At 54.3% G+C, this 17,981-nt stretch overlaps 1 protein-coding gene across 1 annotated transcript; it reads left to right on the top strand.

Moving 5' to 3' along the window:
* The first annotated feature begins 9,976 nt into the window (after positions 1–9,976).
* Positions 9,977–17,350, top strand: FABP3 (fatty acid binding protein 3). The gene is made up of 4 exons (XM_045782049.1): positions 9,977–10,152; positions 13,528–13,700; positions 15,557–15,658; positions 17,054–17,350. Exons 1-4 carry the CDS (start codon positions 10,080–10,082, stop codon positions 17,105–17,107), a joined length of 402 nt encoding a protein of 133 aa, XP_045638005.1. The 5' UTR covers positions 9,977–10,079; the 3' UTR covers positions 17,108–17,350.
* The last annotated feature ends 631 nt before the right edge of the window (positions 17,351–17,981 follow it).

A 17,981-nucleotide genomic window follows, 5' to 3' on the forward strand; every position in this document is an offset into this window, starting at 1 on the left:
GGCCCTATTGGCCCCCAGGTCCACACAAGCAGGGGCTAGGCCCCCTCTCAGCAGCCACCCGTGAACAGCTCCCTCTCATTTCTTGTATCTCTTAGACTTTCTCTAAACGTTTGCTTGACAACAGGACTTTCTGGTGTAAAAGTAGCTCACTTGCCCGCCCGCCCCTTGCCACCACCCCCCGCCCCCATTACTCAGATGTGGAGACTGCTTCAGAGGCCAAGGGATTTGTCCCAGGTCCCAGAGCAAGGCAGTGAGATGAGGGAGGCTTGCCTGGGGCCCAGCTGCATCTCCTTCCCCACAAGGCTGCCTTTCAGATCTTCCCCTAAGCAGGGCCAGGGGTGGGGGGTTGCTTCATGTAGGCCTGGAACTGGGGGCTCAGTCTGGGGTTTTCTGGGGGTACCTAGGTGCTGCCCTATGAAGGGGACAGAGAAATGCCTAAGGCGCACTGCCCTCAGGAATCTCCCCCTCTGGGCCTCACTATGGGGCATTCGCTTCAAAGGGAACTCTAGACACCTCACCCCTCACTTTAAGCTCCTCACCTTCCCTCAGTCTTATCACGCTGCCTTTCCCCTGAAGTTGCTCTATCTACCCCCCAACCTTCTGGGCTCTTCTCCTCCCCCTCCCACATTAGCTCTCTGGCCCCACCTGTCTTACAGCAGCAGTAGCCTGGAAAGATGAACACGGGCCAAATGAGGGAGAAGGTAGGACAGGTAAATGGCTTAGCAGGACGGAGCTACAATGCTCCCCCTTCCTGGGAGGGGTCACGTGGTCACCTTCCATGACCCAACCCTCCTGGGCATTTAGCCCTGCAGGTGCAGCCCAATTTCAGAGCCAGGACTAAAGTCTAATCTCCACAGCCATGTGGCCGGAAGCAGGGATAAGTGATCTCCCCCTTTGGGGGGGGAGACCCTGGTCCAGAGTGGGGTGATGGTGGCTGGAGGCCCCAGGGTCACAGAACAGCTATGAGTCTGAGCCCTGCTTCAAGCACCCTTGACTCAAATCTAACCACCTCCTCCTGGTTCTGGGGGACCTGTTGTCCTACGAGGAGCTCGGGGCTGGGCTGCCTCTGAAACTTCTGAGTCCAAGGGGTAGCTCTTCTTGGGCCACCTGTTGGTGAATTCCCTCCAAAACCAACCTTTCTGTTCCCGGGGTCCCCAGGCCCTGCTCCCAGAATATCTGCCTCAGCTAAACCATTGATGTCAGGGATGGAGGGTGGATAGTCCCAGCTGCCCCAGCCATATAGCAGCCCCTACATGGGCACTTTGGCTCTCCCGGGGCACTCGGGCAGAACCTGTCCCCAGAACATCCCTTTCTTTCAGAAATTGAGGACAGCTCCAGACCTCACTATGTACCAGGCTCTACTCTAAGACTTGGCACGTTAGCTCACTGTACCTCGACCAGGTGACAGGGGCACAGAGAGGGTATGTAATCTGCCCACGAAGCTGGTAAGTTGTAAGGTGGGACTTTAGCTCAGGAAACCTGATTTCAGAGAGAGACTTTCAACCACTGTGTCAGGGACCTCCCATCCCCTGATGGCCATCCTCTCCGTTTTCCAGACTTGTAGGCAAGCCAGAATAATGACCATGTTTCCCCGTCTCGCTTGCAGCTACATGTGGCCCTGGGCCTAATTTCTGGCTGAGAGAGATGTGTGAGCTTCCAGGTCATGTCTTTAATTAGGAGAGGTGGGTCTGGGGCGCCTGGGTAGCGCAGTCGTTAAAGCGTCTGCCTTTGGCTCAGGGCGTGATCCCGGGGCTCAGGGATCGAGTCCCATATCAGGCTCCTCCGCTGGGAGCCTGCTTCTTCCTCTCTCACTCGCCTGCTGTGTTCCCTCTCTCGCTGGCTGTCTCTCTGTCACATAAATAAATAAAAAATCTTTAAAAAAAAAAAAAAAAGGAGAGGTGGGTCCACCCTCCTTTCCCTTGCCTGCTGGCTGCTGGCATAGGTGAGAGCCTGGGACAGCTGCCACAGACTCCTAGCTGACCAGTGCCCAGTCCGGCCCCCACACGACAACCAGAGAACTCTTAGCATAATCCAAGTCAGATCTTCATGCTCCCCTGCCCAAGCCCTCAATGACTCCCCATGGCCTTTGGAAGAAAGGCCAGCCTCCTTGATGGTGGGCAAGGCCTTTTCCTGTCTGGCCCGAAACTATCTTCCCACCTTATCACTTGCCACTTTTATCCTCTGCCCTCAGCCCAGATCAATCACCAGGAAAATCTCATCCTTCCTTAACTATCTCTTCTTCCTCTGCCTTCCCAATTTCTCACCCCACACCTGGCAGACTCCTATGTAACCTTCAAGAGTCAGTCCAAAGGGTACCTCCCACGTGAAGTCTTTCCTGACTGTCGTAGCAGAGTGGGCGGCTCCGTCCTCTGGTCTGCAGTCCATGTGAAGTCTGCAGGGGGGACAATGATAGCCTTTCTGTATTGTCATCACCTCTAGACACATTCACCTCTCCCCTCTCTCTGTAAGGGTGGGAACCAAGTTTAGGCCATCTGCTGGTTTTCAGTACCTAGCACAGGTCCAGGCACCAAGCCCGTGGCAGTCAAGTTCAATGAGAGAAAGAGGAAGACAGAGAATATCTGTGTGTACATGTCCTGAGCTGGCTGGAGGCCCAGGCCAAGGAGACAGGGAGGGCATTTAGAAATAGCCACATCCCTGGGTCCAGACCAGGCTTGATCCCCAGATAAACTGACCTTGGGGGAGATGGGGGGGTGGGTGGAGACCAAGGGCTATGACTCAGGAAGCCCTACTGACCTCTGGGGTCTGCTAGCCAAGGCAGATGGGCCCTGCCTGTAAGTGGACAGTCCTGGCACTTGCACCTCAGTCACCCTCAGTGACCAGTGAGTATTTCAGGCTAGGGCTGAGCATCACCTGCTTCCTTGGCCCCACAGCTTGTAGGGCAAAGGGGAGCCTGCCAGCCTACCCACTGAGGAAGCGACAAGATTGGAGCAGGGATGCTGGGAGACTCTGTCCTCTCCTGGTTCTTGCCCCACCTCACCCTCTTCCCCACTTGGAAGTTCCCTTCCTGAACCAAGTGCCAAAGCTTGAAGGACTAAAGGGCTCATCTGCCCAACCTCCTGCCATGAAACAGGGGTCACTGAAAGGAAGAGACTGGCCCAAGGTCACAGAGCAAAGATTACCACGGGGAAGGGCAGTGTGGAATAGTGGTAGGCTCTACAAGATCTGGGCTCAGGGTCCTGGGTCCAAATCCTGGCTCTCATCTCTAAATGGGGAATGGGAACAAAAGTGCCTGCATTAGTGGGTTACGGTCAGAATTAGAAGTGTTAAAGGCTGGAAGCTGCTGAACCCAGTGTCCAGCACGTCATAAGACAGCAATCATTGTCTGCACCACACTGCAGTGGTGTCCAGGTCAGTGTGAAGGCTCCTACCCCCACGATCTCATGGGCTCCTTCCTCCAACCCTGAAAGGTAGGCATTACTACCTCCATCATGCAGAAAAGGAAAGAGGCATGGAGAGACTGACTGGTCAAGTTCACACAGCTGGTATCACGTGTCCCAAATGCCCTGTCAGTGGTCTTTCCACCTCCTCCTCCTGGCTCCTGACAGCTCATCCAGTGACTCGTCAAGTGGACAGAGTGACCATGCGTAAGCCCGTCTTTGGTTCCTGATGCTCCCCTGGGCTCTCCTTACCCCGGCACTGAACCACCCCATTGCTCATCTGACATCAAACCCCCCTGACTCTGGTCCCAGCCTTCTAATCTCTTGGTTTTCTCACCTCCCACCTCTAGGAGGGCAACGCTCTCACCATAGGCTCCAGTCCTGGTCCTCCCCAAGTCCACCCAGTTCTTCCCGTTAACAGCGCCTTCCTTTTCCTATCTGGTGTCTTTGTTTACCACAGAGCCCACAGATGCTGCCCCCACCCCACTCCCCCACGGCTCCAGCCAACCCCAAGATCCCAGGTCCAAGAAAAAAAAAAAAGCCAAAGCCAGCCTGACAGCCTTGTCTGTGTACCTGCTTTCTGGAGCACACCTGGCCCCAGACTCCCGAGTCCAAGATCCATTCTCTGCCAGGCCCCCTGCCAGGGCTTGCCACCCAGCTCTCCTCACCTAAGGACACACAGTGGTCACCTGTCCACACCAGCTAGGCTCATCAGGTCTCCTGGAGCTGCCTGACTCTTTCCAGAACCTTGAGCAAGCTGTTCCTGAATGAAGGATGCTCTGGGGAGTGACCATTGAACAAACCATCTGTTGGGTGCCAGGTCACATGGCGCCTGAACACGCCCCAGACCTCAGGGTGGAGTGAGGTGCTGTTTCGTGAGCATTAGTTTTCCCCTTCTAATTATACTGCATTTAATCTAATATTAGCTGTACTTCCGCAGAGGCAATTTTTCATTTGAGAGAGGAGCAGTGGGGAAGGAGCCAGGGGCAGCCCCAAGTCTGGGATCTGGTTTGATTACTTCCTGGGCTGGAGCTGTCCCTAAAGAGAGTTACTGTAGGGGCACCTGGCTGGCTCAGTCGGTAGAGCATGCAACTCTTGATCTTGGGGTCGTGAGTTCAAGCCCCACGCTAGGGGTAGAACTTACTTAAAATAGTACTCCTCCTCTTCCTCCCCCTCCTCCTACTAATAATTTAAAAATAAACAAAGAGAGCTACAGTTGCAATTCTGGCTACACCTATGTGCCCAGAAGGGCAGTTCTCACGTGGGAGCACTTGGAGCCCCACCACCAACTGAAAATGAGCCAGTCTCGTGACCCTCAGGGACGGCGTGAAAAGGAGGATACAAGACAGGATACTTCGGCAGGAGAAAAGAGTCCTAGGAAACCAGGGCCAGGGGCAAAATTTTCAGAGAACACTGAAGAGGACAAGTGGTTTTCTTTGCTCTAGAGAGACTGTCTGTCCACTCCCTAGATCCATTCCAGGCTCTGTACTAGGCTCTGTGGACATGGCAGCCAGCCACACCAACTGGGTCCCAGCCATCGCAGGGCTTCCGGTGTAATAGGAAAGGCAGACTCGGAGCCGAGGGGACCGCATGAAAGCAGGGCCAGTGCTCTAATAGGGAAGATGGGGCTTCTGAAGCTGAAGAGTCAGCAGGAGTAACTAAAGGAGTAGTGGCTACGGAGGAAGAGTACTCTAGGCGAACACAAGAGGCAAACAGGACCCCGCTTGAGATACAAAAGGGCAGAGTGGCTGCAGGGAGGAGGGCTTACAGAGGCAGGCGGGGCCGGGGCCAGAGCCCCGGGGCTGTGGAGGGTAGAAGAGAAACAATTAACCTTTGTACTGCATTCCCAAGCTTATCCTACCTTATCTTCTCAGAGTCCTTGGGAGGCTGGCTGGGTGGGAATTGTGATGTGCTTTTTTTCAGATAAAGAAATATGGACCCAGAGAAACAGTGACTTGCCCAAGGTCACACAGCTGGTCTGTAAGGTGTAGGATTGCAAGCCAAGTGAGTCTCACTCCAGAGCCCCTAAAGCTAGAGAGGAGATAGATTCACTCACTCATTCACTCATTCATTCATTCAATAATCCATATACTCATTCGTTCATCCAATATTCCATATACTAGTTCATTCATTCGCTCGTTCATTTATTCATTCATTCATTCGTTCATTCAATATTTATTCATTTATGCCTACTATCTGACAGCCACTATTCCTGGAACAGGATTTCAGTAATAAATTTGACTAATGAAACAGATGGAGCAAGGTGGAACAGTTTGACCTTTACTCTGCCAGCAGGGAGGACAGCTGGTTTCTGGGAAAGCAAAGGTGCCTGCCCCACCACTCTAAGCTGGCCCCTCTCCTCCCTGTGCAGAGAGGGCCATTGTTCTCCTTCCAGGGAGCATGTGCCACAGGCAGCAGCTTCTCAGAAGCAAACTGGTGTTGAGTAAATCCCTATCTTTTAAAACCATCATTTGTTCCCTCAGCCTCGGAGTAGCTAGAACTCTTGGGGAACGAGGAAGTGATTTCCTAGTGGCAGAAAGAACACCACATTCCTGCCACAGTGGCTGCAATCCCCCTACACAGTGAGCTCAGGGAGGGCAGGGGCTGTGGCTCCCCCCTGGATCCCCACTGAGCCCAGCACAGTGTCTGGGCACAGGAGGTGCTCAGTTAAGATTGGTAAAATGGAGGGGCGCCTGGGTGGCACAGCGGTTAAGCGTCTGCCTTGGGCTCAGGGCGTGATCCCGGCGTTATGGGATCGAGCCCCACGTCAGGCTCCTCCACTAGGAGCCTGCTTCTTCCTCCCCCACTCCCCCTGCTTGTGTTCCCTCTCTCGCTGGCTGTCTCTATCTCTGTCTAATAAATAAAAATAAAAATCTTAAAAAAAAAAAAAGATTGGTAAAATGGATGGATTATTTAAAGAGAGAGAAAGGGAGAGATGTGGAAATTTCTCTGGGTCTCTGAAGACACTCAATGACCTAAGTGAGGAGACAGACTTGGATCCTTTGCTATTGGTTCAATGTCTCAAAGAGCCTTAGCTCATTCATGTGTATCTGTGGGACAACTGCCCTGGGAAGACCCAGAGGGAGAAAGGAATCACCCTTCAGTGAGTATTCATGTGTGTTAGGCTTCCATATGTTAGCTCTTTTAATCCTCATGTCAACCCTGAGAGTAGGTGACCGTCCTCCATTTGGGAGGAAAGGAGAGGAAGGGGAAGGCACTGGCTCCTAGTCTCTAGCTAGTAAGTGGCTAGTGAGTATACAGATTATTGAATGAATGAATGAGTGAGTATATGGAATACTGAATGAATAGATGAATGAGTCAATCAGTGAGTGAATCTATCTCCTCTCAAGCTTTAGGAGCTCTGGAGTGAGACTCACTTGGTTTGGGATGTAGAACCAGGCTTCTTTCCAAAGATGCTGCTTCTGAACCCATCATGAAGCCGGGGAGGGTGTGGAGGGTGCAGAGAGAAGGGTTAAGAACTTGATTCCACGGCAGAGAGCTGCACCACCGTTACCATCCAAAGAAAAAATTCCCAGTTGCAGGTACTGGGGGTGGAGTGGCATGGGGGCAGTCAGCATCCACAGACTTAGGCCCTGAAGGGGCGGGGGGGGGGGTGTGTCTCTATGTCCCTGGGTCAGTGGAGGCTCCAGCTCAGCCTCTTTGGCCTCTACCTTCCACAGTTCTCCCCATGCCAGCAGTGTAGCCCCTATTGGAGGCGTCCAGATGGCAGGGAGGGTCCAGAGAAGAGCTGGAGATGCTGAGTAGGCCTCCCCGAGCTCCCCCCCCCCGCCCCGCCCCATGGCCCCATGGATCACCCGGTGCGGCTGGCCCCTCTCATTGGCTCGCTCATGGTTACTCAGCTCTCCTCTTCTCCATCTTCCCAGCCTGTGGTTGCCGTGGAAACACAGAACAGTGACATCACCGCAGGGCTAGGGCTGGGGAGATGCTGCTCTTGGCAGGGACTGGTCCTGCTGCCTGCCAGATGTTGTACTCACAGCTGGATCTGCCAAAGGCAGGGAAAGGGAAGGGCTCGAGTTCCCTACCCTTGCCCCTCATTCCCCAAAGGTGGTGAGTAGAACAGGGCAAGGAGGATGCAGGTAGTGAGAGGGATGAGAAGCTGTGCACACTTGGGAGGGAGAAGAATGAAAGCCCAGGGCAAAGAAGATAGGGTGTGGCTTAGGAGTCAACTTCGGTGACCCTGGTCTGGGCATGGGGGGGGGGGGCGGGTAAGGTAGCAAGGCTAGTGGGTCTCGGCTTTGTCTCCATGCTGCTCAGCCAAGGCAGGGCCCGAGAGAGGGGTCAAAAGGACTTGCTGGCAGTGTCCCCCTTGACCCATCCCGAAGATTTCTGCAGCCCCTTCCTCACCGTGGCAGCGGGTTCTATGTAATCTTGTCTTGAAGTAAGAAAATTGAGGTTTAGAGAAGCCAAGCAACCTGCTGTGGGGGGCCCAGCAGGTGAGGGGCAGGGCTGAGAGCAGGTTTGAGACTCCTGCACTGTCCGTGGATAATAGGAACGGTAACAGCAGCGGTGGCGAGCATGAGGTCTTCCATACTCAGCACTTGAACCCCAAACACCTCCAAGGGGTAAATACTGTCATTACCTCCATTTTTACAATGGCTTAAGTGAATCGCCCACGGCCACACAGCGAGTACCGCAGGGAATCAGAACTGGCACACAGATACCTGCCCACAGCTACCTGCCCCAGCCCCAGCTCTCCCCGGCGGCATCATGAGGACCATGGAGGGAGACAGCTCTGGCCCCTGGGTCTCCAGCTACTCAGTCCTTGAGAGAGGAGGTTCAGTGTCTAAAGTTTGTGACCTTGACTTAGAAACCATCCCACTCTCTCCCCTCCCCTCTCCTGCACCTGCTCCGGCAATGAGGTCAGCAGGGCTCCATGCCCAGCCCTAAGGCCTGTCCCTGCAGCTTTGGCAGAAATAGGTCCCTGTCTTCTGGCAAGTGGACCTGCCCCAAAGAACCAGGACCTGGGGCAAGAGAGGGCTCTTCCTCCCTGGCTTCTTCCCAGAAAGTCAGAGGTAGGGACAGCTGTTTTCCACTTCCACACGGAGAAACAGAGGCCCAGAAAGGCGGGTCGGCAGGTAATGAGCTGACCGGACCCCAGGGCTGGTGTGCCCGTGACTCCTAGATTCACCGCTACCCCCAACCGTGGTCGTCTGCTGGCTGAGGTTCCGTGGGGCACCACACCCTTATGCAGAGCCTCCTATCTGTTAGGCGTTCGCTTACCCCTCACTTCCTCTGGGAAGTCTCCCCTCAGAATCACACCAGTTTTGTGTCTGTCTACCCAAAAGTGATCGATGTGAGTATGTTGTCCCTCATGGTTGTCTCTCCCTAACCTAGCCCAAGGCCTGGCCAAAAAGTAGCCGCTTTAACAACTGCTGGATTAAGAAATGAATGGGCTCCTCCAAGCTTCAGTTTGCTCATCGGTAAAACAGGAGTAATGATAAAACCTACTTCGCGGACTTTGTTGTGAAAGTTCAATGCGAAAATGCACTTAAAGCCCTCGGCATGAAGTAAATATCAATACCAGGTGACCTTACTATTAAAAGCGCTTTGTAAAGTGGGAACCGCACGGGAGCTCTTTCAGGCAGGTGAGTGACGGTCTGTGGAAGTGCAAGCAGCTTGCCGGCGTGCAGAGGTCAGAGAAGGGCGGCAGGTGGAGAGCTGCCCCGGGGCCTGTAATCGCAGGCTGGAGGGCCAGGATTTCTGAAGGAGGGGAGGAGGGAAATGACCTGATGAAATGCTCAGAGCCCCGCGTAGAGGTCAAAGGAGCCCTAAGCGTTGGCAAGGTGGACGGGGAGGGGCACTGCGGGGCGGAGAGGCGGGCGCAGGAGACATTCCACACGGAGGGGCGAGCACGTGCGGGGCGGCAAGGGCACGGCGGCGGGATGGGTCACGCTCTCGCCCCAAGCAGGCAGAGGGAGGGCACAGGGGCAGCTTAGCCGCCCACGGTGCCCCTGGTGACTCTTCCCGCCACCAGCGAGTGGGGAGTGGCGGGAGAGCGCGGCTTCCAGGGCCACCTAGACCAGCTTGCAATCTGGGCTCCAATGAACCCTCGCCTTATTTCCGGCGACCTTTTAAGTGCCCCGCTGAGCCTTGGACTCCTCACCTGCAAAATGAGTACCAAGATGCCTGAGCCACGAAGAGTCAGCCAGAGCTCTCCCGGCGCGGGCATTAGCCCAAGGGCGTTTCCTTTCTCCTCTAGTCTCTCATCTCTGCTCTAACCCCAAGCTCGGGTACGCTGGGGGACGAAGATGTCGGTGGCGTGCGCCCCGCCTCGCGGGCACTGTGCCCCGCCTCGCGGGCACTGTGCCCCCAGTTGCTTCCTTCTCAGATGGCGAAGAGCGCCTTGAGGCCAGAGAAGGGAGCAGGTCCTGCCAGCGCGGGGCAGGGACTCGGAGGCCGGGCCCCCTCGCTGACGCAGGCGTGCCGGGCGCCACTGGCTGCCCCCTCCCCCTCTGCGGGTCGGGGGATGGGCTGCCAGCTCCGGGCGGGTGAGCGCCAGCCGGAGGCTTCCTATTTCGGGAGCTGGGGGGTGTGGGCCACGCCTCACCACGTGATGCAAGGGCTATTTAAAGCGGCAGCGCGGGCTAGGAACCGTGGGTCCCGGAGTCCTTGCACGCCTCTTCTGTCGCCTCTGCTTTCTCGGCCTAGCCCAGCCTCACCATGGTGGACGCTTTCGTGGGCACCTGGAAGCTAGTGGACAGCAAGAATTTCGATGACTACATGAAGTCAATTGGTGAGCGCGACTCGGGATGCTGGGCTGGAGAGGGCCTGGCCGCGTGCGCAGTCCTGCACAACGTTCGGGCGCTGGCTAGTACCCTCGCACGCCTGCTGCATCCCTCTTGCTCAAGGTTGGGGAGCAGGGGGACGCGGAGAAGGGGGCAGCCTGGCCTAGGGCACGCGAGGCCTGTGGGAAGGCGGCTTTCTGGTCTGAACCCGGCTAGAGGGATTCCCAGGTAGGGAGACGCAAGGAGGTAAGATGTGCCGGTCGATGTTGGGGCACGGAGGTGCTTTCGAGGAAGGGGGGTATACACAGCATCTGGAGAGAGGTGGGTTTGTATAAAAAGAGAGCATCCATCCCAGAAGGTGGGAGACTAGCTGGAGGAGGAAAATGCAGGGACATGGGTGGTTTAGGGATTGGAAAGTGTGAATACAGAAAGGGAATGGGGCGGATGGGGAGTGTACTATGCTGTAAAGAAGCAAACTCCTTGGAGGAGGGAGATGGGAAGAGAGGGGAACAGCTGGTGAATGGGAAATGAGGAGAAGGCAAGATAGGGGCCCTGCACAGATAGCAACAACCCCGGCCCCTCCATGCTGAACTAGAGAAAGATGGTTGCTGGAGGATGCCCTCCCTCTCACCATGCGGTCTCTGACCTTGTCCTGCAGTGGTGTGTAACCAGGCTTTAATCACTGTCAGTGAGCCTAGTGGTAGGGCGGGGCAAGAGGACCCATCACCTGCTGGCTCAGACACTTGTTGGGGAGGGGTCTGGTGGGGAAAACCACTGGACTTTGGAGGTGCAGCAGGGTCCTGGAGCAAGGCCAAGATCTGTTAAAGGCAGGGAGGGTCTTTGGTCTAGGAGGGTGTGATAGTTGGGATGGGGAAGAATAAAGATGCAGTCTTTATGCCTAAGGTCCTTGGAGATCCCCCATGCCTTGCCCAGTTTGACAGATGGGGAGATTGAGACCCAGAGAGAGTAGAAACTGGTCAGATCAATCTCATAGCAGAGCTGATACGATAACCTAGATTTCTAGATGCACAACCCAGAATAGTTTACACTATGAACCCCCGGGGGTGGGAGTGGTAGGAACTGCTTAGCTAATGGTTGACCTCAGCCCTTCCCCTCCTAGGATAGGCTTAGATGGAAAAGGTGGATACCCTTTCTCTTAAATCCCCAGCTATGAGATTATCCTAGTCACCCAGGCTGGGACAGGGAAACCAGAATATTGTTCAAAGCTGAGCTACATTCCATGCTTTCCTACCAGGGAGAGGGGGCTGATTCTGGCAGATACCCAAATACGGGGTGGAGGACCCACCTTTCCCCTCTGTTCCTAACCCTTTCCTAAAATAGGGACTGTAAGTGTTGGCTCTTGAGGCTAAAGCTCTCATGCCCCACCATAATATGCTGGGTACTATGCCCACTGACTCTAGGAAAGAAGCCAATCTTGGAGCAGTGGGCCCTGGGCAGCTGTTGGGAAGTTGGGATGCCCAGAGTTAGCCCCTCCTCCCAAGCCTCCCATAGCAGACATTCCAGCTGAAGATCTTGTGTCCCTGAAGTGAGCTGCAACATCCTTACCACACTTGTTCCCTTATTTTGCCCCAAATAAGGGGCAAATTTGGGCTACAGGGCTGAGAATCTATCCAGTCTGCTTTTCTCCATACACAGCTGGAAAGATGAGAGGTCCATGGAGGAGAAAAGACCGTCCTCAGCTCTCTGTAAATAGCCTCCGCTTCATTTCTAAGTAGAACCCAGCTCTTTCTGAGCCTCCAATTCATCAGCCCCATTTTCGGTCTCAGTTTCTCTTGGCTCAGTCCCCCAATCACCCCACAGTTGTTTCCTTTCTCAAACACACCACACCTCTGGGTAGGTCCTAAACAAACAGAGCTCCTTGTATGGTGACAAGGCCCTGCTCGCTTCTGGGGAGTGGGATCAGCCTGACTCACTCTGACAGCAGGGGCTAAGGCCAAGTCCCTTACTGGCCAGGCAGGGCAGAAGTTGCCCTCGTCCCTCTAGTTCTAGACCAAGGGTCCTCAGGGGGCAGACAGACCCAGCCTAGTTAGTACCTGTGATCACAGGCACACCTGCAGGCCTCAGTGCCAGGAGGAAGTTCCTGCCCGGAGAATGGCCCAGGAGAAAGAATGAACGGGTTTTGGAGCCTAGATTCGTATCCCGGTCCATCACGCACTCTTTGACTTTGGGCAAGTCACTTCCCTCCAAGCCTAATTTGTGAAGTGGGGATAATTAACCCTACTGTTCAGGGCTGTTATAGGTTATGAGCATTAAGTGAAAAAACCCATACAGGCCACGGGCTAAGTATCTCGCTTCCAGCAAACGCAGTGTAGCTGGCACACCACCTCCCCACACTGGGCTGCTCCAACCTCACCTCTGCTCTGCAAGACAGCTCACCACTGCTGCTGGGGGCAGAAGGGCAGGCAGTTGTGATGGGAGGTTGGAGGCAGAAGGCCAGATCTCAGGGAAGCTATAACCTGAAGGGGTTAAGGCTTGGCTGGAGTTCTTTTGTTTCACACTGTTGCAGGACACTCAGGGAAGGCTTTGCCCAGCACCCAGGGAAGCCATGCTTTAGTCCGAGGGGGTCCCCATAGGGCCTCAGACCAGGAGCCAGGAGATCTGGATTTGAGTCCTGACTGCACTAGCACTCAGGCCTCTTCTAAATCTGTACCCTGAGACACACACTCCCTTCTGCCTACCTCCTACCTAGGTCACGGAGAAGAGGGTTTGAAAATATTTTGCTGCCATTCATGGGGGAGAAGTGCACCACTGTTTAAGGGCAAAAACTTCCAAAGGTAGGAAATGCCTGTCCCTCAGGCTTTGGAAGGCAAAGTCCACATTTCTCTTCTTTCCTCAGCCTGTGGCTAGAAAGCTGCTCAGGTGCCCTGGAAGGGAGCCCTGTGCTCCAGCCTCGGGAGACAGTATAGTCGAGCAGTTACGTGAGCTCTTCAGTCAGCCGGTTCTGGGTTCGAATTCCAGACCTGCGACCCTGGGCTTGAACCCTCAGTTTGTGCATCTGTGAAGTGGAGATAATAGCATCATGCTATAGAGATGCTATTAACTCCACAGGGAGATAGGAAGGGCTGAACACGATAACACACGTTCAGGTCTCACCACACAGAAAGTAGCTTGTTCTAATCTCAGATCTGCTACGACTTGCTGTGGCATGCCTGTCCCTTAAACTTCTCATCTGCCCAGTGAAATCAGGTGTCGCTTCACTGCACAGAACTAACAAGAAAACTGAATTTGAAAAACAGCCAGAGTCTCTGAGAGTTCTACTCCTCTTCCCTCTGCCCAAATCCAGGCCTGAGAGTTGTTCATTGAGGTCCTTGTACCCTGCCTTTCCACTCCACTCATGCTCCTAACCTTCCCCCTGCCCTTAGGTGTGGGTTTTGCTACCAGGCAGGTGGCCAACATGACCAAGCCTACCACAGTCATCGAAATGAATGGGGACACTATCATCATAAAAACACACAGCACCTTCAAGAACACAGAGATCAGCTTCAAGCTAGGGGTGGAGTTCGATGAGACAACAGCAGATGACAGGAAGGTCAAGGTGAGTCATAAAAGGGGGTCTGGGGATTAGAGATCTTGAAACTTGGCACCCTATTATTGTACCCTGAGGGGCAGGTGATTTGGGGGGATTGAAATGAAACAGGTGCAGAAAGCCTGTGCAGTGCGGGGATGTCCCAGGTGCTAGGAGCACGCCAGCCCTGTCCTCATGCTTTCCTCCCTCCCTCCATGGGGAGTATCCGGCGCCTCTGGGAGTGGGCAGCACAGAGCCAGGGTGTTCTTCTGACCTCGGTGTCGACTCCAGCTCCAGCTGGGTGACGTTGTGCATGGCATGCAAGAGCTCTGGGTTTCTTTCCAATCCATAGACGGGAGAGTTATGTGGCCATGGCTGTGACCTCAGTACTTTAGGAACAATGCCCAGGAGAATTCAGAGCTCTTCCCTGAGTGAGCAGGTCATTCTGGCCTCCAGCAGCAAAGGAGGCAGCTAGGCACAAAAGTTGGAGACCTACTCAGATGCCTGAGGAACTAGTTCTAATTCTGCCAGCCCACAGGCAGGAACAGCTATGTTCTGGATAGGGCATCGCCTAAGGTGTTTGTACGTTTTCTCACCAAGCCTTAGCCCCTCTCCTCCCAAGGAGGGAGGGAACAACTACCTCCAGTCTCAGGGCTTGTCACCACTGTGTGGTGGCTCTGTCTTTGCTGCTTGCCTCAGGCCTCCCAGCCCCTAGGCCAGGCATGTCAGAGACAGAACTAAGGGACTTTGACCTCTAAAGGGGGTCCCTATAGCAGTATCCTCCGGCTGACCCTATCAGTTTGCCCCTCAGCTGTTTCTGCTTCCTCACAACTGCCCCAGGAAAGACAGGATAGGGTCTGGTCTCCTTGTGGAGGAAGCTGGCAGCATAGCTGGGATGGTGCCCAAAGATGTCATCCTACCTTAGAGAGAGGTGGCTGGCCTGTCATATGCGTCTGCCTCCTTGCCTAGCCCACCTTTTTGAGGGACAAGAACCCTAATTAAACACAGTGCTCTGGGATGCCCTAAGCTAAAAATAATCTGTTCTAAGTAGGCAAAAGGCTTGGGGGATGGGCATGAGGAGTAAAGTGGTAGCAAGGATGCACACCCTTCCTCATGCAGCCCCAAACACACACAGCCTTCTCAGACTCTCCTCCTGAACCCTGCTCAGCCAGAGTCCCCTAGCCTGACCTAGAGCCCCCGAATTCCTGAAGAAAAGAGATCCGGGAGAGCTGCCAAATGAGAACCAGCTGATGCAGGCCGGCAGAGCCCAGAAGACTAAGTGGGCATCTGACCAGGGCTTTGGAACACTCCAAGGGCACCCAGTCCCTGGACCTGGCAGTTGCTGTCTACTTGTCAGCTGAAGGGGCCACGTGATGTAGACCAAGAAGAGATAGGAATACAAAGCGGGAAGTCTCATTTTCCAATGCCTTCCATCCCCAAGGTGTGTTAGACATTATGTGTGGTCACTACTAGGCTGGAGAGCCTCAGGACTCCTCCTCACTGATCTTCCCCAGGGATGTCGGATGGTACACGCCCGTCTCTTAGGGACTCTAGGGCTGTGGGTATCATGTAGAGGATGGGTAAGTGCCCATTCTGAAGGCTAGTGGCATTTCTCAGAGCCAGGCTGTCTGGCTCACCATACTGCCTGCCTCTCCTTACCTGCCCAACACCTGAAGGCCTCAGCCAGGCAATCGTGGAGCAGAGGCTGGAGGTGAACGAGACAGCCTGTGCGGCTAGGTTGGAAGTAGGCCACCTGAGCTCCGGTCCTGGCACCATCATTAGTTTGGGGCAGAGGTGGAGTCCTCTGTGGCCCCAATGACCAGACACCATCTTGTCCCTCAATCCTGGCTCAGATCATAGCTCAGGCCTCTATCCTCTTTTCACAGTCCACCGTGACACTGGATGGAGGCAAACTTGTCCATGTGCAGAAGTGGGACGGACAAGAGACAACACTTGTGCGGGAGCTAGTTGATGGGAAACTCATCCTGGTAAGACAGACAACTTTGGAGCCTCCCTCGTTGGTTACCATTACTGCCCGTTCAGTCAAGCCTGTTGTGAAAGCCAGGATCTTCCCCTGGGATCAATGGAGGGTAGAGGCAGGGCTGGGGTATTAGATGGGAATATTCTGTGTGGTAGCTTTGGAGTCACACAGGTCTGGTTTCAAATCTCAGCTTACAGGCTACATGACTTCAGACAAGTCCCTTCTCCAACTCCCACTGTAAAATGGGCATTAGCAACACCAACCTTGGGGGCTGCTGGGGTGGCAGGAGACCGTGATGCAGATCACAGAGCATCACAGAGCCGAGGCAGAGGGCTACCAACAGGGGCTCCACAACCTTAGTCTACTCCTCTGTGTTGCCACCTTGCCCCACCCAGGAGAGGTAGAAAGCAGGGCCACATTGGATCCCAGGCTCCTAGGAGAGGCTCCCCTCTCCTCCCTGGGACTGTGCTGCCACAGAGAAAGCCTCTGGGCAGGGACAGACTGGTGATGGTGGGGCAATGACAGTCCAGTCCCTTCCACCCCATTCCAGTCCCACTGCCTCTCAGTGTCTTGCATGCCTGGCCTACTGACAGCCTGGGTAGGAAGGGACAACCAGGCTGGCACATCAGTCTGTTTAGGGACAAACTTGGGGACTTCACTAGAAGAATGTAGCCATGACTGAACACCCCCAGATCCGGGGCAGAGGTAGCAGCTTCTGTGGTCTCTGCCTCCTGACTCTGTAGGACCTCAGGTTTTCGCCCCAGCATCTTTACTGCAGACCTTCTTGGGTCACTGTAACCTGCTCCCTTCATTCTTGCATCACCATAAGCAGGGTCCCTGCACAGTCAAGAATGAGGTGTCTATCTTTGGCATGTGATACGCAGGACCAAATACTCACTGGGCAGTCGGACTATGGTGAGGCCATGGGCCTGGCTCTACGATGCCAGGCTGGAAGGATGATGGTGGCTCAAGCCTCTGGCTCCGGCACCACCCTAAGTCAGGAAGGAATGGAGAGTTAATAGCCTAAGACAGCCCTTCCCCAAGAGTCTCTGGACATTCTTATTCACCTATTTGTCTACGACGAGCCAGGCACCATCTTAGGCACTAGAGGAATGGTGCAAGGAAAAGGGAGAGACTGCCTGGGATGTTGACCGAGTCACTTCCCCTCTCACAGCTCATCTTCCCAAAACTCTTAACAGAGGAATTAAGTGCCTAACTAAATGAAAAACTTGGTGTAAGTATCAGAAAAAAAATACAAAAAAGTACCTGGCACATAGTAGGTGGTCAATAAATGAAGGCTACTGGGATGAAGGCAGAGGCTCTCCCCATCAGAATGGAGACTGCCCTGGAGACCTTCGGTGCCCTCACCCCTGCCCTAATCTGGCTCTGTCTTTCCTTCCAGACACTCACCCATGGAAGTGCAGTTTGCACTCGTACTTACGAGAAAGAGGCATGACCTGCCCGCTCCTTCACTGTCTGCTCCTCTGCCAATCGGCTAGCCCTGGACTCAGCACCAGATTGCCTCATTTTTTTCCTCCGGGATTTTGTATAAATCCACCTTGGTTCAGTTGGGGAAATTCCTCTGGGGTCAGGTGGCACCAGCCTGGGTCCACTTCCGACTCCCACTGTGTATGTTTGTTTTTTTAACTGCATCCAAAGGGTGCTCTAAGGTCAATAAAGCAGAGCCAAGGTCACCAAATTGCCTTTTTGCCTTTGGTGACATGACTCTGAGAGTCTCGGTTTCCCTGTGTGTCGGAGAGTGGGCGGAAACGACTGCCTGAAGGTCACTCAGAGGCAGCATGGGATGAGACTGAAATGGACGGTCTCGGGGCAGTGGCAGCTGGTCACCTGACATGCCCAGTAATAAAACAGCTGTTCCTACACCTTGCCTCCACACTGCTCCTCCGCACGGCCACATGAGCTAGTCCATAATCAGTCAGTGGCACGGCTTCCCCAGGCTCAGCTACTGAACTGTCACCTCAGGCCCACCCTGCACTGTAGGCCCTTGGGTTTGGAAAGTTGCTCTTTGTGGGATGCTGTGGTCTCTCTTTCCAGAATGTAGGCTCAGGACACAGGATGCAGGCTTGTGCCTTGGTGGTGGGAGCCAATGCCCTCTGGCCAAGATGACTGCTAAGCTCCCACCTATGCCCTGGACCAGTCATGGTTACAAATTCTTACCGTTTCTCTAATCAGCTCTGGGGGAAGAGGTCATCTAATCATTACAGAAGAGAGGGCTTATAAGTGATCTCCTAAGAAGACTGTGACCTGTTGGTGCCTCTGGCTCTGTACCTCAGCTGGGCTTCTCTCCAAGGTCTGAAGTAACATATTAA

This window comes from Ursus americanus, chromosome 33 (genome assembly GCF_024610735.1).
Source record: "Ursus americanus isolate L20-20 chromosome 33, mUrsAme1.1.p, whole genome shotgun sequence".
NCBI classification, from domain to species: domain Eukaryota; kingdom Metazoa; phylum Chordata; class Mammalia; order Carnivora; family Ursidae; genus Ursus; species Ursus americanus.